Source organism: Larimichthys crocea, chromosome XII, assembly GCF_000972845.2.
Source record: "Larimichthys crocea isolate SSNF chromosome XII, L_crocea_2.0, whole genome shotgun sequence".
NCBI lineage: Eukaryota > Metazoa > Chordata > Actinopteri > Sciaenidae > Larimichthys > Larimichthys crocea.
The window spans coordinates 6,540,703-6,564,200 of NC_040022.1; the positions used below are offsets into that span (position 1 = coordinate 6,540,703).

At 40.9% G+C, this 23,498-nt stretch overlaps 1 protein-coding gene across 1 annotated transcript; it reads right to left on the minus strand.

Annotated features, from left to right (window-relative positions):
- Positions 1-1,003: 1,003 nt before the first annotated feature.
- plcd3a (phospholipase C, delta 3a) lies at positions 1,004-20,349 on the minus strand. The gene is made up of 15 exons (XM_010740274.3): positions 19,827-20,349; positions 11,983-12,147; positions 8,030-8,258; positions 7,201-7,330; positions 6,470-6,695; positions 5,276-5,477; positions 5,031-5,175; positions 4,599-4,742; positions 4,364-4,516; positions 4,118-4,268; positions 3,851-3,967; positions 3,402-3,580; positions 2,841-2,976; positions 2,441-2,590; positions 1,004-2,349 (listed from the first exon to the last, which is right to left on the minus strand). The coding sequence occupies exons 1-15, from the start codon at positions 19,915-19,917 to the stop codon at positions 2,207-2,209; spliced, it is 2,361 nt and encodes a 786-aa protein (XP_010738576.2). The 5' UTR covers positions 19,918-20,349; the 3' UTR covers positions 1,004-2,206.
- Between the last annotated feature and the right edge of the window lie 3,149 nt (positions 20,350-23,498).

The window sequence follows — 23,498 nt, forward strand, 5'->3', positions numbered from 1 at the left end:
TACATATTTTGGGCTTCGAGCTCAAGCAGCTAAGCAGCAGGACCATGTATTTTGGATTTACTCAAAATTCTATACCTGGATGTGCATCATGCTGAAGAGAGATGTCACCCCAAGTCAATGGTGTGGCTTATTTATTTTATTTTTGGACAATAATAAAGGTCTACAGTGCAGAGGAGGAAGATATATCAGGCTCTGGATACACAGACTTGTTAGGAACAATTCATTGTTTGGTTTGGTGCTTTTGTGGGACTTTTAAAAGTAAGAAAAACAAAGACTTACATGACTTTAACTGAAGTAAAAACTAATTTAGAGAGGTTGTGCACATTTCCTTTTGTTTGGTTGGATCACTAATCTTCTGCAATATTTATATTAAACATTTTTTAATAATTTATGTACCTGCAGAATGATATGGTTGTCAGGAAGTGACAAACTCACCAACAGTTATTGATGGATTACCACATTACATTTAGAGCTGCACTGTTACCGGGCAACCCCAAATTAGCTGTAATTGATGGTTTGGTATTGATTAAACCATTACTAAGTGATTTATTGCTCATTCATGAAGATGTTCTTTACAACCTATAGACTTGTATGCCTTATAAGAAAGCAGTTTGTGACTTTGAGAATACGTACACAGGGTGCAGACCAGTGTGAGCAGTGAAATAAAGAGCAATATAAACCAGAGGAAGGCGAAAATAGCTGAAACATTCAGTGAATAAAAAGTGGTGTACTGCAACATGTTTTGGTTCCATTATAAAGTGGTATAATAAGCTTTATTACAAACAGCCTCTTGCTTTATTTTGGCCTTGGCCCACATGCAGTTCACTGGCTCTCTCGATCTCCTGCAGCTTATCGGTTTGCAAATGGTTTAGCTGCTGAAAAGGTAAACAGCAGTTATATGCAAACCAAATATTCCTCCATATATTTATATATATATATATATACCTCCACTCCTCTATACACACATACTCCAAAAACAGCAATAAAAGGACTCACACGTCGATGTGTTATTAGTGCTTTTATGAAAACAGCATTTTCTCTTGCATACACATAATACCAACTGCCATTCACACAACATAGGCTTCAGAACTGCAAAGTCATACTTCACTCACCATTTACTACATGCTACTGAAACTGATCCTGATGATATGTACTGTAATTACAGTAATCCACGTGCAGCACCTTTCATTACTGCACCATTTTAATATCAGGGAACCTCCTTCACCATAGCCTACTGTAACTGATGGTTGTGTTAGATTGTTGCAATTAGTGTTCAAGCACAATATTCTAAATGTGAATGTAAGGACAAGAATTGGCAACAAAAATGATGATACAGGGTTGTCAAAGACTTGCTGAAATGTTTAAGAACATAAGTAAACATCTATCTGTAAGTTAATACCGTTTATGCTTCAAGTTTGTTCATAAGTTGTGGAAATATACTGTTATTTGTATCCTTTCTCCAGAGAGAAATTAAAAGTGCCAAGTATCTTAAGTGTCAGGTAAGACTGAATCAACCTTTGATCTGTTCAACCTTAATGGACAATATAACCTGTGGCAATCACTGAAACATTATTACATCTATTTTTCATCACAATTAGGGCTGAAACAAAAACATCTGTAAAATAATATTAATACATTTTTCATGCTATAGCACCTACACGACAGCCTCAGTTACATGTTTTTTTGTTAAACTGTCGTCGTTCTTTAAGTTTAAGTTGAAATACTTAAAAATGTTAAAATATCTCTCAAATCAAAAATACAAAAGGATTAAATAACACATCATCACTCTGTCTGACAGATTAAGAGATCATCTACACGAGAGTTAACAACATTAAAAATGAATTTTGTAACAAATCCCATATAAGTGTGTTTCATGAACCACAGTCCTCAGTGCCCTGTTTCCAGTGCACTCAGCACTGACAGGACCAAATACTCCCACAGTGGATCATGGATTCATTATGCAGCCCGAGGCGATTCATTTGCTAAGAGCTAGTGCGCTGCTTCATCTCTGATAAACGACATCTTTCTTCCTACATTGGGAAGTGGCTCGGTGTAAATTGGACCACTTGAGGCCTGGACTGGGAGACTGGCTAGCAGCAGCAGCAGCGTTTTCCCTCTCTCTCTCTCTTTCCTCATATTCAAAGCTCATTTTCCAAAAGCACTTTGTTGTCAGAAAATGGAGCTTTCCATCTAGTTCAGATGCACGTCATTGTTTGCCTCTGGCGATGGCCATACGCTCGGACACACTTTTGACGGGAACTCCTTTACGGCTCACTTTGACATGGATGAAGAGTGTGGCGGGGGACAGACTGGAACCGTCTGCCTTCAATAAGTGAACATGTCGATACCCTGAGAAGAAAGATCACACACATTGAAAACAACACGCCACAGTGATGATTGCTCTATAACATGTACAGGTGAAGGGTTTCTTAATGAGCACCTGCTCGTAGGCTTGTGAAAGGTAGAGTGAACTGCCCCACAAAGTCATTTTTGGCAGTGTGATCGTGGTCCTCCACTACAAACCGAACCAGGGCCAGATCTGGGACCTGCAGCTGGAAGCTCAGAGTGCAGTTCCATCGTGGGTTAAAGCCTGTAGAGGGCGCACAAGAGCTGTAAATACATCATCCAGTCCTGTACCTTCCAAACAAACTAATCATGGCGTTGGACAGGAAAAGCTCCTGCAGAAATATGTCAAAGATCAGTGCTGCGTAATGCTGCCATCTATTGCCTCCTGCACTTCTATTAGAACTGCATTGTGTTAGCTCTCTGCTGAAACATGCATAGAGTTAATAACACAAGGTTGGAGCTTTATTTTTAATGTTTTAAAGGGGAAGTATTACCATTGTTGTCAATGCGCTGTGTTTTGTCTCTTGCATTGTCAATAGCCACCCCGTGAATTTCCACCCACACTTGAGGGTCCACGATGGAGCTAGCCTTCTCTGTGTTGATTTTTGGCAGCTGCTGCGCAGATATAATCTGAAAGGGCAAAATATGATAAACATTAATCATGATCAAAAGCCTCTATCTTCAGAAACTCATTCCACATCAGCAAAACATCCATTAAAAAACGAACTCTAACCCTAACAATGTCAGGAAAAGCAACAGAGGAGGGAGGAGACCTCGTGCATGCAAGATTCTTTACATACTATTATACTATTATACTACTATACAAACTATTGCAAGAATAGTTTTATGTGCAGAGGACAAAGAAGCAACAAAATGACACCATGAAGAAATAAAAAGAAAATACTAAAAGTATAAAGACATGTCAAGAGTAAAAACAATACATGTCAGACACATGCACTCATATTTCATAAATAATTCTGACTCATTTAAGATGGATTTGAGTCAACCAATCGAAATTTGCTGTCACTCTGTTGCTCAATAGGTTTACCACTCACCCGTATAGTCAGCTGAGTGGGGACGTGACCAGGCCCTCCTCCTGTGTTCTCTGGGTTAAAGTTGGACGTGGGGCTGCACAGGAAGCTCGGTTTGAGGACGTATCCACAGCGACCGTTGGTAAGGAAGCGACCCTGGTTCAAGTCCATTTGCTCCCCGGGTGTCTGGAAGTTCAGAGCCACTGCGCAGCACAGAAGACAGCAGAGTCAGTAACACTGCAGGCTTGATCGCACACGTGCCGATGGAAAACATTCATGAATGCTGAATTACAGTCAGTGATTTGGTAAAAGCAGTGACTTCAATGTGTTGGCGGAGCAGCAGTTTGCAGAAATGAGACTCAATCTAACATTTCTTTGGCACTTACTGACCACATAATGTTGTTTTTTTAAAATGGTTAGCTTTAATTTGCTGCCTCAGAGCAGCATCCTAACATCTAGTCTGGAGTACTAACCCATCTGGCAGCCACCGTTCCACATTTCCTGAGGATCATAGTTGGATGATTGGAGGCGCTGGCCGGAGGGGTAGATCCGGCTCAGCTGCCTGCTGTTGTGTCTCACAAAAAGCTTTCCTGCAAATGAAAAGATAGAAAATCACATGCCATGATACACTGGAGGCTGATTATAGTTTCTGTAGAATCAGCTGCAGCAGAGCAATGTCACAACATCTTTTTTGACTTTCTCTCTATCTTGTCAATATGCAGTTATTTCCACTGGTGTACCCGAGTCTTTGATGAGCTTAAGGGCATCACTTTCAGAGAAGGAGGACATTTCATCTGGTGGTTTTTCAGATAAATTGTCAAATCCACGGAAGGGGACACTCTTGCAGTACACCACCAGCTCTGATAGCTCTGGGCTCAGTTTAGAACAGACCTAGGAAGGACAAACATAAAATAAAAATGGCAGATTATATAAAAGGTTTACTTTATCAGCGTAGCAGACTTCACGAAAACTCCACCTGAACTGACCTTTGCAGGATCTTTCTTAGATGTGTTCTTATTGCTGTTTGCTAGTTCATCCTCAGAGCTCGAGGAGAAGCTGGCACAGCTGCCATTCTTGCCCAGCTGGCTCAGATGAGGAATCTGCTTCTTGCCTTTTACCAGAATACACCCCTTTAACTCCTGCAATGAAGGTCAGTGGAACAAATTACTTCATTAGAGAACCAGAGAGCTGAGAAAAAGGATCCAGCTGTGTTTGTTATACCTCAGGAGAAGGCAGATCCTTTAGAGGCTGGGGCTTGATGAGCAGTTTGTTGCCCAGGATGGTACGGAGGTGTTTGGCCATGACAGCCTGCTGCTCCACAGAACAGTGGTTCTCCAAGGACAGAATTAGAGGGTATGGGGATGCCTGCAGGGAGAAACACAGGAAAACTCATATGCCAAGCCATTAAAATGCAATTAGATCACACTAATAGCAATGCAGGACCCAACACTGCAATGCTATACCATGTTAAAACCAAAATACCTCAGAGCCACAGAGTACGCAACCACAAGAAGGCTGTCAGGACATCAGGAATGTGGATTTGCTTGCTGACTAACAACTCACTTATTTCATTAGCAGTAATGAGAAGCAGTAATGCTATGGCAGTGTGCTCCATAGCTGAGGTTTTACACCATCAAGTCACGTTCCTCTTACCCTGAAGGCGTACTGGTTGATGGTTTCAATGACCTCCTTGAAAGGCACTTTGGAGGTGAGAGTGTGGCCGTGGTAGATGACGGGTTCACCTTTATCTCCATCCCAGCAGTCCAGCTCCACACAGCGACAGCCCTGTATCAGAGCCCTGTCAGTGAAAGGCACACACTTAATCTTACACCTCGGGGCGATCACAGAGAGTGTGCTCCTGGATGGATTAAGATTAGTGATTGGATGGGTCTGAATACCTGATGTATGGCTCAGTGCTGCTGGCACTGGTAACTTGGTCCTTGGTAAGGTAAGTGTTGTGCGACGAGGAGATGAAGTAGTGGGACAATGGATGGGTCATATCCTGGTAGACTAGAGCGTGGTTAGGGTTTACCACATCGTTCTCCCGGGACAGCATGTACATGGTGAAACCATTCTGGGTCATGAACAGGTTTTTCTGAGCTGCAATAAACCGCAAAATGTTTCCATCAAGTCCGTTCATCAGCTAAACTGGTGAGAAATTAAGAGCTTAAAAAAGCACCGAAGTACATGGGAGACAAGCCAGGGCAAGAGGCGGCCTCAGTCTCTCACAGGGATTAAGCTAAACAGCTATTTTCATTCAGTCTTGGCAGTCAAACACTGTTGGAATCATTGCATTTTATTGACTTCTTTATTTTGGAAACTTATTTAGTATTGAAGGAAATCGTGCAGATCATTTCTTATCTTATTTTCAAACTAATTCACAGATTTTCTCTCAGTTATAATTATGTCGCCCGTAAAGCGTGTTTGTGTAATGTTTGACAGAACAAATATCACATTTGTCAATCTTTCATTCATGAGAAGCAAAACACACCACTGCTCAATTCAACCCACTCGGGGGTTCAGCTGCTACAGCTGAACTTGGCTAATGTAAGCCAATGTTAGCAAAGTAAAAGTGCCATATAAGAGTTAGTTCACTGACTTCATGACTCCTCTCCATTTGTGCTACTGTTACAATAAAAATTAAATCATCCCATAATTGCCATTTGCAGCAACAGTATGTGCTGTTGAGCAAACGTCTTGATTTAATGTCCCACGGTGCATGTTTTAAAAATACTTTAACTTCTATTGCATCATTTTGTTCATTTGTGTGATTTGAACATGTGTGAACAAGTTTGAGTTTTTGTTTTTTCTCCTTTTTTTACATTTCTGCTATGGCAGCTGATATTTTTTGTGTTAACTAATTCGTCCTTAAAACAACCCACTCTCACTGCTGGAAACTAGAAGTGCAAACTAGAAGTGCATCACATTATTGTGCAGCAGAGGAGTTGACCTCACTGTAAACAGTTTAAAAGGTATCTGCTAAATCACTAGTTTGCCAGTCAGGAGACAGGAGCATCATAAAGGGACATTCACAGTCTAAATGTTATTGGTTCTTTCCTTTAAAGCTTTTAATGAGTGCTTTTAGGACCTACCCCACTCATTGAGCTCATAGGTGAGTATGAGGCTCTGAGCATGATTCAATGAGGCGTCTTCTCCTTGATCTCCCAGGAAGTCACGCAGCTCAGCAGTTGCGAGCACGCAACCATTACTGGAATAGTGTCTGAACACTGAGTCCAGCTCGGGTCGCCTCAGCAGCTCCCTGCAGAACTCCTCAATCTCTATATGATCCAGACGACCATCACCGGACCGATCACACTTCTGGATTATAGAGCAGAAGTTAAAAAAACATAAACATTCGAACACACGCAGAGGGAAAAATAGACAAATATCAAACAAAGTATGCTTTTATTTTGGGAGTGATTTAAATTCCCTGCAGGGAAATCCTGGATCTCCATAACAATTCAATCCGGCTGTGCAAACTAACATTAAGAATAGGGTTCTCTGAGGAAGGTCAGTATTGGAAATTGCATCAGAAATAAAAAACAACAATTCAGCTGTAATAGAGAGCTGAGGGACATAGCAGGCAGTAATCCCCCACAATAAAGAAATAACTGGCTCTTGATTTGTGGCGGGAGAGGATAAAGATGTGGAGGAGTGGGTGGGTAGGTCTGCTGGTTGGCTTGCCACTGGCTCAGTAATTGAACACAGACTTTAGACTCCAGGGTGTCACAGTAAACTGAGCTCATATAAATTACATCTACTAGCTGAAGGTATTTTACAGGTGCCTAAAACCTTCAAATAATGTACACGTGACGACACCGACCTTGAATAAATTGCGGGCGTACTGCTCGCTCAGGTCAATGTTGATCATCTGCAGCAGCCGTTTGACCTCATCATAACTCATCTTGCCGTCCTGGTTCTGATCCGCTCGCTTCAGGTAGCCTCGGATCCAAGTGTAGAGGGTTAAGGAATAAAAGCAGACTCAGACTGTAGTCAAACATTAAGTAGATTATGCATTCTGATGTGGAGAGAGTCTTTACGAAGGTCCACTCTCCATTCTTATTTGTTATCGACCACTTGTACACCTGTTGTTTGCCCCTGAAGTGGAGGGTCCTGTTTGCATTTACGATTTCTGATGACATCAAGTTGTTATTTTTATGCAGCCAGAATGGAAAATCTGCCAAATGAATGTAATACCTGCATAAAAGACTCGATAGCAACAAGAGACTTATTTTAGTCCGATGTCACCTGCATGTAACACAAAAAGCCCACACATACACATTAAATTAACTATCACCTAGGCTACTAAAAGTCTACAGTATGAAACTTAGATTACAAGAGAGTATAAACAAGATAATTGCAAGGCTGATTTCGTACAAAACTAAAAATATATCAACAGAGAACGAGGGCGTAATAAACAGAAAACACTACCTGATGCCTACACTCATATTATCCTCTGGCTATAAGGGACTGTAATTGACAGTGATAGTCAGACTATATTTAGACAGGGCTTTTTTATCCAGCCATTACTGCTCACCTTAGCAATGCTCTGGATGTGGGACTGCACATGTGACAGCAGAGTAAGTCACCATAGCAGTGCTGCCTCAGCCACATTATATTTATTCTAGCATACTGGAAATTGGGCAGGATATTGGTCCAGTTTTTCCTTCTGAGTCATGTTGGCCACGTGCTCCTTTAAAGTGCGGAGTCCTCGAACCCAGCGCCGAGCTTCCTCCTCACAGGGGCACAACAGGTCCAGGCTCTTCCTGGATCCTCTGAAGACCACCGTGAAGCACTGGTTATCCTGCGCCGTCCCAGACAGACACTTCAGCGCTTCGGATTTACAGCCTTCCCGCACGCACTCCACTTCTGTCACTGCGACTGGGAGAGGAAAAGAAGAGTTCAGACCAAAAAGAGCCCTTGTGTTGCTGAGTACTGTAGAAACATCCTTGGTAGGACATCAAGTCAACAAGGTCAAAGGTCATGTGTTTTAAGGGATTCATAAATCACACCAAGCTGTGTGACATAGCGATGTGATAGTAAAATATAACATGCACTTTACAGGCTCCACAACGGGATAATTTTAACCTGCAGCTTTATGACACACAAGTGAAAGCTGGACTTTCAGGTTGTGCTGAAAGAGCGTGGCCTTCTCATTGGTTTTTATAGATGGATGGATGATTTATTAGATATATCATAAAAACAAGAATAAAGAGTTTATAGCCATGCTGGCACCTCTGTGACGCTGTGTTAGCTAAATGCTAATATGAGCTGGCAGGCAATCATAATGGTAACATGTAGATGTTAAGCAGATATAATGTTTACCATCAAAGGTGAACATGTCAGCATGCTTTTAGCTGAGGCTAATGCCACTTATATTGCATTATCTAGGCACGTCCTGTCCTAGACTGCCCCCTAGACTGAACAACTCCTTTCACCCCCAATAAATTGTGACTTGATAAATCAAGAAATAACCCGTAAATGAGTCGATAATGAAAATAATCTTTAGCTGCTGCCCTAAACCAATGTGTTTTTGACCCAAGTATGAAAAGTCAGGAGATCACCAAAGTATTTAGGATTCATTGTGTGGGACCCATGAATGAATTGTTTGTACCAAAGTGGTGGGCCGACTAGCATTGCTAAAAGCATCACATGTATTACATATTCATTTACAACTTAAATGTTTTCTTTTATGTTTGACTTTCCCGTCAGTCACTGAACAGTTTAATTCTTTGGTTGAATACATACACCACCCCAACAGTGGTTCTTATCTCCAAAACATTTGAGATTTACAAGACAAGACAAAAGACAACACAAACACACTCTGGCTACTGGCTGTTCCTAACACAACAACCTTATTCAGCAGAGGACCTCTTCTATTTCTGCTCTGGCATGCCTACAGTGTGGTGATCACTCAGTTGGGTAATAAGCAGTGTCTGCCCTGACAATAGCCTCATTCTTTAGCTGGAGGTCATAAAACCTCTGCCGTCCACCTCTTCAAAATTACTCCACATTCCTACACCATCGTTATCCCAGAGACATGGCAAAAGTGACATGCATGTGTGTGTATGTGTGTGATTTTACAATGGGACAGCTGAAGTGTTAAGTGTTGGATTCTATGTCAGGTGCTTTTGTGCAGAAGACACAGCACTTAGCTGCAGGCATCAGATCACAGTGGACCTGAAGAACCGCCTGGATCTCGGAAAAGAGGAATCAAGCCAGACCTATGTCCTGGATTCACACAAACACACACTTAAGACACACACGGATGCTGTCCTCAACAGCATGCCAATGGTCGTATTATCAGTATCTGGCTTCACACTGCTTGTTGTCATCATTGTAAGGAGTGTAACACACTGCAACTCGACCACTCTGAGTCTATTTCTGGCTGCAGTGGCTGAAGCACAATCAAGACGGCCTTCACCACCCACTGACTCACAAACCGGCCCACCTGTCCACCTACTCCGGCTAGCGGGAGGTTAACGGAGAGCACAAATACAGAAGAGGTGGGAGAGGAGCTAAAGGTCAAGCAGCGAAAGAAGTAAATAAAAGAGCGAGAGAGACTGATCTCATCCATGCCAGCTGACACCTTTCCAACTTCATCACCAGGACAGTACATTTTCAATGGGAAGAATTAGCTCTAAATAAAACTGGAAAAAAAACTTCCAGATATGTGTCCAAATCGAGTCCCTGAATAACTTCATCAGAGACATAGCATGTGTTTGGAAACAACTTCCCAGTACATTTGATACAATGGTGGCATTATGGGCATAAAGTCCTCCTGTATTTACTTCCTTGTTAGGACTGTCTAATGTATTTCCTCAAGTGCCCAATCTTTCGCTCTCTGTTTATGTTTGTGTTGCAGGCTTCCTTGTTTCTGTGTCCGGTCATTTTGCACACCTTCTTTCAGTCAGCTCATCATTCCTCCCAGCCTACACACACCTTGTCAGCTCATCCCTTCGAATGAGTTTTCTGTATACTCCGCAGGTTCTTTTTCCACTGCAGTAGCCCAGAGCAGACAAATTAAACACTGGCTTTAGATAGGGCCTCGTATTTTGAGTGTTTCACAGTCGCTGCAATTTATTTCTCCAACTACATAACGAGACTCCAATTGAAGTTGTAGTTGTTTCTTCAAATTCTGCTATTTCCGTATCTGCTCAGGCTCACCATTGTTTCCTTATGCCCTTAAGTCATTACGTTCCTGCATGCCTGCCATCCCTGCAATTCTCCATCCATCTCCCATCAGTCCTGCCACTGCCAGCCTTCATCTCATCTCCCTTTCACCTTTCTATCCCCTGGTATTTTCTCAATAAATTAGTTCCACTCCCGGTCTGAGTCCAGCTGACCTAAAACACTCAATTCTTCCTCCCTAGAGAATAGCTATTATAGTTTAATTATTTCCCTCATGTGTGATGTGTTAAGTACTCCAGTGGTGAGAATATAGAATTGCCAAAATAAAGCAATAAAAAAAGAACAAGACAATGCTGATGAAAAACATCTGCATTTAAACAGCTTGTAAATTGTCTTGTTTTTCAGCTGTAGTTTGTATGCTAATGAGAAAGATACAGGCACAGGGTATTTGAACATACAGTGAGAGTGAGGTTTTACTGTATGCTTTCAGGCCTGTGTTTATTCTCGGTTCTACCTAATACCTACCTCTACCTAATCTTTGTCTGTTTCCTGTTACCTGCTGTGGTATAAACCACTGAACTCACTTCTTTTTTTTGCATTGTTTCCCCTTTCGCTTTTAATTTGCAGAGACTCCCACTCTTTGCTTCAGGCGATAATCCTGCTGCCACCAGGTGTATCTTTTCACCTAAGAAGGAACATTACTTCCAGATGTCAGATCCACCTTCACACAGGCACCCCAATCAACCAGTAGGTGGATGTTTAAAGGATCAATCCACCCAAATTATACTCCTATCTTGTTTCCATGCAGGAAAACCACCAGAGTTGAATCGCGTGCATTGTCGGAACTGTTACCTTCAGTATGCTTACCAATGCAGAAGTGAGACAACATACTGCACCTGACTCCTCACAGGTCTAGGTAATTGTTTTATGAATCTGATACATAAATTACACATGATGAATGTGTAATGATGAAAACACATGAAGATTATTTAGCCTGGCTGCAGAGCCTCTAATTAGTCTCCTCACTCACTAAGGAAACAAGCAAGCTTTCAATAAGGGAGAGTAGAAGAGAGGGCATGAGAGAGAGAGCCGAGATGAAACAGCTCAACAACTTTGAACAATAAGCCAGCTGAATGAGTGCGCTGACTCACATCCCAGTCTGTAGTGGACTAGTGGAAGGCCTGCTAGTCTGTTTCTACATTACTCCACTGTAGATAAGCTCTTTCCTAATCTGATATCGCTTAAGTTTCCTCTCTCTTCATAACAGTATTCATGAGCACTCTCACTTTCAGAGCTCCTTTTCCTTCCTAACCCTCCATCACTTCTTATACAGTAACTCCCTTCTCCACTTAAGGACCAAGTGGTGCTTCTTCGCACTCACACACACACACACACACACACACACACACACACACACACTGTGCACACTTTACTACTCTCCCTGATCATAAAGTCAAGTTTCAGCAATACTTACATGTTTGCTGGGATTTGGCTTTGCGGGATCTCTTGGTGGATTCACACCACACGGTCAGACCGTCCTCCAGGAGACGAAGGTTTCGGCTTTTCTGCCACCTCGGAGAGCGAACTTTCACCATGTTGGTGCCCTGCATCATCATTCGTATGTCCTCATTGTCCAGCCCTGAAGCCCACACACAAACAAAAAACAAAACAGTAAGTTTTAATATGAAAATAAACTGTGATTCAGTCTGACATTGAGTCACGGCATCATCAGTTAAATTTGATTTGGTTTCGTGTCTAGTGTGTCTAGGTCTAGTGTGTAGGATTTGAAGGAATTTATTGGCTAAATATGGAATATACTAGTCATAAGTATGTTTTTATTTGTTTATAATTGTTACCTTAGAAAGAGCCTTTTATATCTACAGAGGGAGCGGGTCCTCTTCTACGGAGTCTGCCATGTTTCTACAGTGGGCCAGAACGGACAAACCAAATACAAGCTCTAGACGGGGCCTTTCACATTTTTTGCGAGTTTCACACCCACTTTAGGTTCGTCCACTAGCTTAGAAGAGGTAGGGGGTGAGGTGAGGGGTGTTCAGTTGGTTGCAAACTACAAGTTCACTGCTAGATGCCACAGCACTAATAAACATGTTTACAGCCTGGTTTTTGGTCTCTATAGCTTTTCTTTTTCTAATAGAACTCACTCGTTCAAATCATATTAAGGTTTAACGTTATAAATAATTAACAGCATGGCGATTTTGATTGACAGGTTTGTGCTGTCACATGTAGCTTGTTTGAGCTCCACCCACACTCCATGTCTTGGCCCATTTTTAGATTAGCTGGGAGGCGGGGGAGGCAGGACTGCCAAGAAGAGCCACCACACTGAGCTTCACAACTGCTCTTCAGAAACCTGTAGGTGACATCACAGGTACTACATTCATATTTTCTACGGTCCATCCATTACAAAAGTCCAATGACTGACAGACTGACAGCCAGCACAAAAGTCCCTGTAGAAAATATTGAAAAGCACAATAATAGTCTTAGCAGAGTACCATAGAAACATAATAGTTTCCTTCAGTTGTATAGATTTTTGTTCCTGTGTCAGGAAAAAAACACCAGGTTCCACCTTTTTACTAAACTTGATTATTGTTTAATCAAGAGCTTGGCAGTGGATGTTGCTTTTAAAAATCACCAATAGAGTTATATAATGGCAATATTTGACTGAAAACAGACCTTGTTGATTGTATTTCTTAAGTTGACGTCACAAATATAACCAACACTCTTCTGCTTATACCCTAAACCCAAGCTTGTGTTTTATATACAAACCTTGGAAAACCTTAGTCTTAAAGGTTAAGGTTCTGGTGTGTTGACTAAAGATGTCGGAAAAGTAATGTGTTTTCTTCAGTCTAGACTTTCTTCTCAAAATGTACTCCAAAGTCAGAATGAAGCAGAGAAAATTTGAATACTGAGATGCATATCAGTCATGATAATCTGTAGATTTATTTGTCTCTTGGGACAGTGGCAGGCCAGGAGACAACAGAAAAGGAGCATGGAAAGTTTCAATGTGTTCCCCTGCCTGTACGGTTCATCTGCCTCGATATGGAAATGTAATCAAGAAGCTAAAACAACCTCAGAAAGGATTATTATTTGTTCTGAGCAGTGAAAGGTTCAGGGTGTGTTATAGCAGAAAATAAAAGATGAAAGCAGGAAGCCTGTAAGATCTATGAATGCCCAGTGAGTAAGTAAGTTAACTGAAACTGAAACAGAGTTGAAAACTATGTGCTGTTTGATTTGATCCAGTCAGATAACAAGTCAAGTTTTATGATTAACCACAAAGCCAAATCTTTCCATGATAAATAGTTCTTCTGAATTTACAAGCACAAGATCATTTACATGAGTTGGCTTTGATTAGGGACTTTGGACTATTTGTTGGACAAAACAAGCAATTTGATGAAAAATGAAATAGTTTTTTGAAATAGCAACACTTTATAGACAAAACATTCAAATAATTAATCCCCAAAAGCAGGAACAATTCTGAGTTGCAGAGCTAGTTTCAAGCTAAGTATGATTTTGGACTGCAGGGTTGAAGCTGAAAGGACACGCAGAGTGTTTAAACAGTAATTTCTCTGACTCTTATTCCAAATGTCTAAATGCAAATGTAAAGCTGTGTTTTTAAAGGTTTAGTTAAGAACCGGTTATGGCTATAGCACACTGCTTTGTCGCTTATTATGACAAAATAATGAAAATACACCACAAGTGCTCATGAAGGGCATTTGGCAGTGCCTTGGTACTTGTTTTGCAGGGATGAATGGGATCTCTCACGGAGCTTTTTCTCTTTCAGGAGTGTTCAAATGAGAAGTCTAAACAAACTCTCTCTCTTTTCACATTATTCTTCATGGCTTAGTGTCTTCTGCTCACCCCTAAAGATTTGTCCAGGCACAGTTGGCATACTTTATTTCTCGTTCATTTAAATCACAGTCCTCATACTGTCATTGCCAAATTGCTGAAGCTCCTCAAAGGGCCCCTGAAGCTACAGCACAACAGAAACTGCACTGAGATACCTCCCTCCCCCCTGACTAGAAACAAACTGGAGCTGTGGATTCTTCACCATCAGGGTCGAACACAAAGAAATCCCCCAACCAGCCCTCCATCCATAACAAGCCTGTTTTTCCAAGCTGTTACCACATGCAAGGCATTCCCACAAGCAGAGCACATGGGCCTGATTAACTGCAGGTCATTGACCACGCTAAGCTGCCCAAACAACCTCAAACTGCCTCTCTCTCAACCCACGGCTTTACCTTTTATTATTGCCTCAACCACATTCTTGCTTTTCTACTTGCATCATTTTAATAAAGCCGCAACATAACAAGCAGGTACAAGTCTGAAAGCGTGGGCTGAGCCACAGTCTCTAACACACATTTATGCTTTGATACACTATTTGATTCTGAAAGGCCATTCAACAGAGGAATGGGCAAGAGTCTTCTTTTCATCGTCTGTCTGCAAATCTGGTTGACAGCCACTATCACATGGTCAAAGCTCTGCATGCCGACTGGCTAGCAACCATGCTAATTGATGATAAATGCTATTTTAATGCAGCAATTCAACACAGTGTGCAAGAGAAATGAGAAAAGCAGCAAAATGAGCAGTGTTGAAGCATAAACAAAGTTAACAGTGTTATGTGAGGCTATGGGCTCAAGGCTAATGCCATCATGCTAACATGCTCACATGTCACGTGGCTATTAAACCTACTTAATGTTTAATGTAAAACAGCGGTATTCTGAGCAAAATACTAACTTCATAATGCTAATGTGCTCACAATAACAATGACAATGCTAACATACTGATGTTAAATAATATTTACAGTACAGCTGAAGCTTATGGGAATGCGATTAGGTTTGAAGGTATTTGGTCATAAATGAAAGCAATGGACATAAAACATTGGTGTTCACTGAAATGTTAGCTAAGTTAGCTCCTCTGTGTTTTTGCACAGCAGGGTCTGAAGTGTAAAGTTTAATGTACTATTATGCTCACAGTGACCATCTTTACTTGCATGTTAGCACACTAACATTTGCTAATTAGCCACAAGGACAAAGTAAAACAGAAGCTAGTGGCAATGTCATTAGTTTTGCAAGTCATAATTACAGAATAAAGTATTGCAAATATTAGAAATTTGACTGTAATGATCATGCTAAATGGTAAGCTTTTTTTTTTTATCCCTAAAATGATCATTCGACTCAATCTGCTAAACAGAGCTGAGTTGCTTTGGACTGTTTGTTGGTAAAAACAAGGAATCTGATGAAACATTAAAATAGTTATGTAATGTTTTATAGACCAAACATTCAAATAATCAATCCCCAAAAAATAGCTACACTTCTTAGTTACAGAGCTAGTTTAAAGCTAAGGATCATTTTATGTTCCATGTGATTCCAAAGGTTCAAACATGACAGACTCTGATTTATGTCATTATTCTAACACATTTTAGGTTCTTTGGCTTTACTGATACATTTGCATTTTTACCAATGTTTGATAGTAAACATTGTATATTCGGATTTAGAAATCAGTGAAATCAGAAAACATAATGTGGGGATAAAAATTCCGTTATCAGGAACGGGAATGTGAGCCTGAATTTACATAAGATTTTACATAACGCAAATGTTAATTTGCTACAACATGCGAAAGTGTGTGTTTTTAAAGATTTGGTTGTATTACATTTTACATAAAGGCTCAAATGTTAGGAACTGTCAGAGGATTCATCGTCTGGGAACCATAAATGTCTGTTGGTGCCAATCCATCTGGTACACGTGGAGCTAGTTTACGGAATAAGTCAAGGTTTGACGTGCTGGTGGAGCTAGATGGAAAATCAAGAGGTCATCAAAGTCATTGGAATTCATTATAAAACTTTATGTCTGCTGTTGATATATTTCACTCAAGATCAAAGTGGTCACAGGCCAACACAAAATGACATTTCCATCCCTGACAAACTGTAAATCTGTCGAATAACTAATAGCTCCATGTCTGAACAATTGACTAAAAGAAAAGTGGCTTCTTCAGCTGGATCAGCGGAGATAAAACAATAAACATTCAAATCAATCCCATATGATATTTTTCCTCAGGGTGTATTGACACCATGAACGGCCTCCAGACTGAGAAAGAAAAATAACCATATCAGCTGGTCAGTAATAGATTGTGTCTGCATGAGTCCTCTTCACTCAGGCCCACATACCAGCTCCTCCCGGGACACGGTTCACGTTTCTCTCAGCATAACAACTGTCACGAGAGCCAGCTAGCAAAGATTCTACACTTGCATAAAGATAGATAAGTCAGAGTGTTGCTTATATGATATGGGTGAGAGAGTCAATTCAATTTTCTCAATTCTGTCCCACAGCCGTCCCCACAAGACGGGTCAGGCAGTAAGTAGGCCAGTCCTCCCTGCATCTCTTAATCCAAGGTGCAGTCTTTAATAAAATGAAGGTATTCTCCGAGTTAAAACATGATCTGAGGAAAGATGACTATGGCTCGGAGTTGTGACTCTCAGCGGTATCGTCTGATCTGAGAACAGATTGCGCAGAAAAACAGATTAGAGTCAAACTGAGTGTTATTTTCATTTTTGAAATGCAGACTTGCTGCCAATGGCGTCTGGACTGCACACAGTTGAATATGAAAGCAAAGCAGTCTCTTTGTCTTTCATAACAAGCAATACATCATTCATTTACTCATTTATAAGCAAAATATGGCCACAGAGAGGCATCTTTAAGATGAAGTTACTGTTGTGTGCGGCTGACAGATCCGTTCTTACATCTTTAATATCTGGATTATTTACTTGTAAGATTTTACTTTTAGACTCTTTGCTCACATTTGAAGAAAATAGTTAAATATTTTTCCAAACCTAAATTAAGAACATACTGCATATTAAACAAAGACGTGACCCTAAATCATAATCTGTGTCTCTTTCATCTGGAGGCCAAAGATATTTAGTAGTCAGCTACTGAGGTTGGCAGATTCAAAAGTATTCAGGAGGAAACCAGATAATGGAAAGTCAGTCCCATTTTTCTTCAGGATCTGTTTGGATCAATCAAAAAAATCGGATTAAATTTGTCTTTCAAGGCTGGAAAAGAAGGCACACTTATAATAATTATAGAGTATATGTTTTTGCCATAATTTCTGAATTTAGTTGAAGGTCTATAAATCTAATGTGACCTTGGCTTTATTTCCTTGTTGCTTGGGATCCCACAGAGCCACAGTTGTACGTTTCAAACTCGTTCTTTTCTTTTGACCACGTCAAAACCAAATATTTGGAGTGCTCATGTGATAAAGGTGACAAAATACAGAAATTCAACACAGACACAGAGCATGTGAGCATGTAAGCATGTGTGAAGTAATGTATCATTGCATCATTTTCTGTAGCACACCTCTGACACATTAGTTCAAAATTATGTTTAATAAAATGAGGAGAATCCTCCTTTTGAGGTCAATTAGGGGTCTATCTTTGGACTCTTTGCACCTGTTTGTGGTTTCTTGTGAGCTCAGTGTGGACATGACATAGTAAAAGAAAATCATCTAATCTTTCTCAGGATTTTTACCAAGATAATTGATACAAATACAGTCCAGCCCATCTGTGAATTTAAAGCTCCAGTCCAAACCCACAAAGTCAATCTGACAAGAAACTAACTGTCTCTCACTGTCACAGTTCTCCAGAGTGAGAAACACACAACACTGCTGTCAACCTTGGACCCTCTCTTTGAAATCAAAACCACAACCCCCTCCTGCTTTTGGGAACGTCTGTGGCGATGAATATATTTATCTGTATGTGCACTTGTGTCTGATTCAAACAGAGATTATCTGAAAACAAACAAATCTCAGCCTCACAGGCTGCATGCACCACTTGATCTGTAGTAAAAGACGTAACAGTGAGCGAACAAACAAAAAGTCCTGTGACACCACATGACACAAAAACCTCTGAACTCACTCCATTCCAGTCTGTTAACGACAAAACTTTATGTGAAGGGGGATTAAAGAGCTGCTAAGACGTGGTGGGTTGAAGGCCACTAGACTAGATTTATGTCGACACATGGCGATAAGGGGTTGGAGTCGAGGTGGGGGTGTGGGTGACCTCACTGGCTTCATTATTAAGCATTAGCCGTAGACTCAAATATAGCATTGATAGTCGAGTATTACATTTTCAGGCGCAGAGATACAGTTTCATAACTCAAACATCAGTAATGCTCAAACATGTGTCTGCATAGTGTCAGAGTTTCAACACATAGTCTGCTGTGTCAAAGACCTCTGCACACACACACACACACACACACACACACACACACACACACTGCTATAAAAACATGACAAATCAGGAGTTCAGTGTTCAGGACTTATGAACGTTTGGAGCAGGACTTTAAGTTATCTGAATGCCAGAATAAACACTGGTGATGTGTTATGAGGCTGGAAAAGGGAATCAGCTATGTATTATTATATATTATATATTATTTTTTATTTAATATTGCAAAAGATTCTAGTGAAACTGAAAACAGGCCTTGATATTATGCTGTTGACCTGGTTTAAACCTACCAATGAACATGAAAAAAAAAAATGAATTAATTTTAGACTTTAAAAAATGGTCTGGTTTCATATTTGCATAAACGGGTCAAATGGCACAGACAACATCAGTGGCGGTCCAGACATCCAGCGTGTTTTCAGAGAATCTGACAGGTGCTGTGTCGCTGCCCAGCAGGTGTCTATTTTGGGGAGAGGTGTGACCATGAGCTGAGAGGAGAGGGCTTGTGTGAAGTCATCAGTGTTGGACTGAGAGGGAGTATGCCGGGATGTGATGGGATGTGGTGAGGCGCCTGAATCACACCAGTGGGCTAGTGAGCACTTCAACTCTTCAGAGACACATGATCACTTCAGCTACACCCACACACACACACACACACATTTGATGTGTCAGTGAGCTGTCATTATCTGCTGATTACCTTTTGAAATATTAGTCTTTTACTGTTTTCTCTCATAAAATCACTCAATTTTTACACTTGGTGTTCACGTAAATGCAGTCATAAATGTTCCTTCAGTCAGTCAGCAGTCCTATCATGTATTTTAAAAGGATGCAAATATCATAACACTTGTACTTAAATATAAAATATGACAAAAGCACTGTAAAATCACTCTAACTCCCTCTTGATATGTTTTGTGGGTATTAAAAACATGACAGGAGTGACTAAAATCACTGTTCACTCACTGAGTTCATGTTTAGGATGTCCTGAGGATACTGACCGCATCAGAAACACACACATCTTTAGGTCCATACCAATATTCAGGTCTGCAGGACCAGTAGCAGCAGTTTTTAAGAGGTCTTAAAAGTTTCCTTACCGACTCTTCTGCTGAGGTCCACGGTCTTCTCAGCCACTTTACTCCTCTCCTCCCTGGGACTGGTGGCCGGTGACTTCCCGCTCCCTAACATGATCACAACTTCTGTAAACTTGAGTGAAAAACTACAACTTTAAAAAGTCGAGGCTCGCCTGTTAACTTTGAATCTGGGGGTGCAGGTGTCTCGCAGATTTGTGCTGCACCAGAGTGGCCCCGAGCCTAAAAAGAGAGAGAGAGGGAGCGAGGCAGTCGAGCGCAAGTTATTCCTTTTCCACATGTAAATAGTCCCTCCCCAGCGTCGCTCTCCATGCCTGTGCGTAATACGACTCCAAACAAGGCGCACACTTTACGGACCCGCGCCTCCCTCTCCAGCGCAGAGAAACTGAAGAACATGAACTTTAAAGTTTCTGAAGTTCACTGAGCACGCAGTGTTGTTTGTCATGCATTATTATGAGTCATACCTGCTTTGGATACCGCTTCAAGGATTTATTTAACCTACCCAACATGTTAAAACACACACAGACTAAATATATAAAGCAAATAAGAGGCTTCAGATACAAGTTAGCACAAGAAAATAATACATAGTGACTGCTACATTTGCTCATTGTTGAGCTAAAAAAACATTTAAACTTTGTGTATTGACATTTAATATGCAGAGATAAAATGCCAAATCCTGCTATTTGGTGTCCGAATACACTATTTTAAGAGGAAATACACCCTTAAAAACCTGTTAAAATATGTGTACTTACTTTTGCATGGATGTCTGCCTGTGTATTGATGAGCATTACCTTTTTCCCAAAGGCATGCCTGCTCTGAAATCCATTCATATTTTCCAGGTGAGCTTCAACACGTGTCCTTTAAAACCGTTTCATGACAACTGATGTGAAATGTGAAACCGAAAAAGACAAATTACAAAATCATAAGAAGTGCTCTTTTCTCAGGGAAAAGCATCCCTTGTGCAATTACACCAATCCATTAGAGTGCAGCGCCCCCTGTTGGTCACGAGAGGAGACTGCAAACATCTCAACAACAACAATCAATTCTGTTCAAGTCCATTTCAACCTCTACGCTCAGAGGTATGTCACGGTGATGTGCTGTATGAAAAGAGAGGAGCTATATCTTAAGTTGTGAGTGGATGGATAGGTGACCCACAGTAGCAGAGCACTGGTTGGAAACTTAATTAAGCCCTTTGTAATGGAGTTATAACAGAGAGCAGAGGAGGAGGGGGGCAGCTGGGCTGTCTGAAACTGGTGCTGTCAGGAAGAGCATAAAATGAGATCTTGCCTGATCCACAGCCATTCACAGCTCACATACACCAGCAGGTTTGGTGGGTGGGTGGAGGGCACTTAAAGTGATATGTTTCTTTCACTCATTTAATGCAGCTGATGTATCCGGTGTTTGCTTTTTCTCTGTCACACCAGCCTGGACCTGCTGTCTTCATTAAAATAATAATACTTTTTTTTTTTTTTTAAAGCACAACTCTAACGTGTTAAGATGCATATCAAACATTTACACTTCAAGGCCATGCATACATGCCTTATAACAATTTATATCTTTTATCTGGTCTCAGTTGCACCAACAACCATGTTAGACAGGGTGAAAGATTAAGTCATGCCTGCTAATCCTCACAAGCTGTGATCTATGCAGGAGCAGCTTTGGTTGTGTGTAGCTACACCGCTTCCTTGATTGGAGAATATGGGAAGCCTCGGTATGATTTCTCAATCTTCTCTGTGGTCATTGGTTTCATATTAACTGGAGCACATTGGCTCTTCCTCACAGGATTCCCAGCTCAGCTTATTTGCCAGAGCTGAAACTCTGCCTGCTTCTATTAGTAGAAACAGTAGGCCTGTGTTGTTTGTAGCCATTAGACTCCCCAGTCTTTACAAGTAGTGTTGGGAGAGAGACCCACCATAAAGAGGCCACAGGAGGCTCGAAGAAGAAACCATTTCACCCATTGACAGGAGTAAAAATGCTTTGTGGAAACTGTGTTTACATGCATAAAGTCAGTGTGTTGACTCTCACACAGGGAGGCATGGGGGTGTTTAAAAACTTCTTTACAATAATGTAAACAGAACAATAAAAAAAACAACAATATTAAATCATTTATAATCTATAAGAGGGTTGCCATATTTTCTTTAAAACAGTAATTCCAAATGTTTGTTTCACACAACACGACAGTGGTTATAAGAGAAAAGTTATAAAACGCAGGAGTGTGTTGTTGGTTTCACATGTAAAAGCAGCTAACGCAAAATAAAGGAAAGCTTCAGAGCTGCCAGATCAGGCACCGTCTACTTCCTGAAGCTGAAGTAGTTCATCGAGGCTTTTTATGGCACGACTTAACACGAACAATGTCCGTTTCCCCCTCTAATGTGTTTATGTGTGCTTACAGGCCGTGGTGTACGCCTTCCCCGACATTATATCATAATTCAAATGTTTAAAATTGACCGTAATTATGTAGTTGGGGGGAACATTACGCTCCAGCATTTACTCTGACCCGGTGTTAACACATTGGCCTAGTTAGCAGATGGCTAACGTTAGCAGCTCGCTTGTATTGTTGTTTACCTTGTTGCAGCTGTGACATTATAAACAAATAGTCAAGATAATAAACGTTTTTCTTTAAAATCTGCTTATTATTTATAAGTTAGCACTGTGTAGCCTGGCTTTATGTGACGTACAGTATGGCGTTTTGCAGTTGCAATGGTCCTGACTTAAAATAAAAAAAACTATCTGCTTTTAAATGTTTGCGTAATCAAACTTTACGTTTATTTTTGTATTGTAGTGCGTGTGGCTTCACACACTTTATAGATTGATACAGTGTTTTAGTTTGGGAGCGACACGACGCAGCTAACGTTAGCTTATCCTTAGCTGTAACCACGACACGACAGTGTAAAAACTAAACACTGCACATTAGAAGAGCATGGGCTGCGCATAAAACACCCAACAACGGATCTACACAACTCCACGTCCACTGGTAACGTTATTACTGAGTTAAGTGTGAGATCGCCTGACCCACCCTTCAACAACGAGGGGATTGGAGCTGTGCTCGCGGCGGCGGCTTCACAATAACTGCCGTTTGTTTACGCTGATTCCAGACTTCCCCCCGAGCCCCTGCCCCGCAACGTATCACTCCGCACAACACACACAGTATTGACACCGACACGTTTAACGAGCCAACTGGCACCGAGACGACGTCTTTTTGTGCCACTAAACGTGACGAACCGCAGCGTTTTGAAAAAAGACCCGTTTTTACTTATTTTCCTATCGGAACATCCAAAGCGGACTAGTTTCCAGAAGCGGTTTTCTTCATTTGGGTTAAAATGAAGGAGGGTTTTCGTTGAATTAGTAATTATTAATTACATTGTGTGGTCAGTTAATTAAATTAAATCCGATATTCTTAGGAGTAAAATATTTTAAATGTGTTCATTTGTAAGATAGTGTAATTTGAAACTATTTAAATTAACTTGGATGTCATAACTTTTAACCGTAACCCCTTATTTGTAGATAGTAGCGTCCATAAAAATGTCCCGGACTGCTTTCTTGGTGGGGTCTACGTACTTTTGATTGACTCTTGTACTGTCCAATCAGAAAATACTTTAAGCTTAGCAACAGCAAAGTTGTCCTCTCGTCCAATCAAAAAAGAGAGGTGTGGGCTTTGTGGCGCTCAAGACTCTACCA

Bases quoted from the DNA above. Each gene is read 5' to 3' on its own strand.
- plcd3a (XM_010740274.3), bottom strand. From the start codon at position 19,917: ATGTTAGGGAGCGGGAAGTCACCGGCCACCAGTCCCAGGGAGGAGAGG. The intron at 7,331-8,029 runs ATATCCTGCCCA...AACCCTCTACAC, and splicing joins CAGAAGGAAAAACTGGACCA to TTGGATCCGAGGCTACCTGA. The intron at 3,968-4,117 runs GTACACCAGTGG...TTTCATTTGCAG, and splicing joins TAAGCTCATCAAAGACTCGG to GAAAGCTTTTTGTGAGACAC.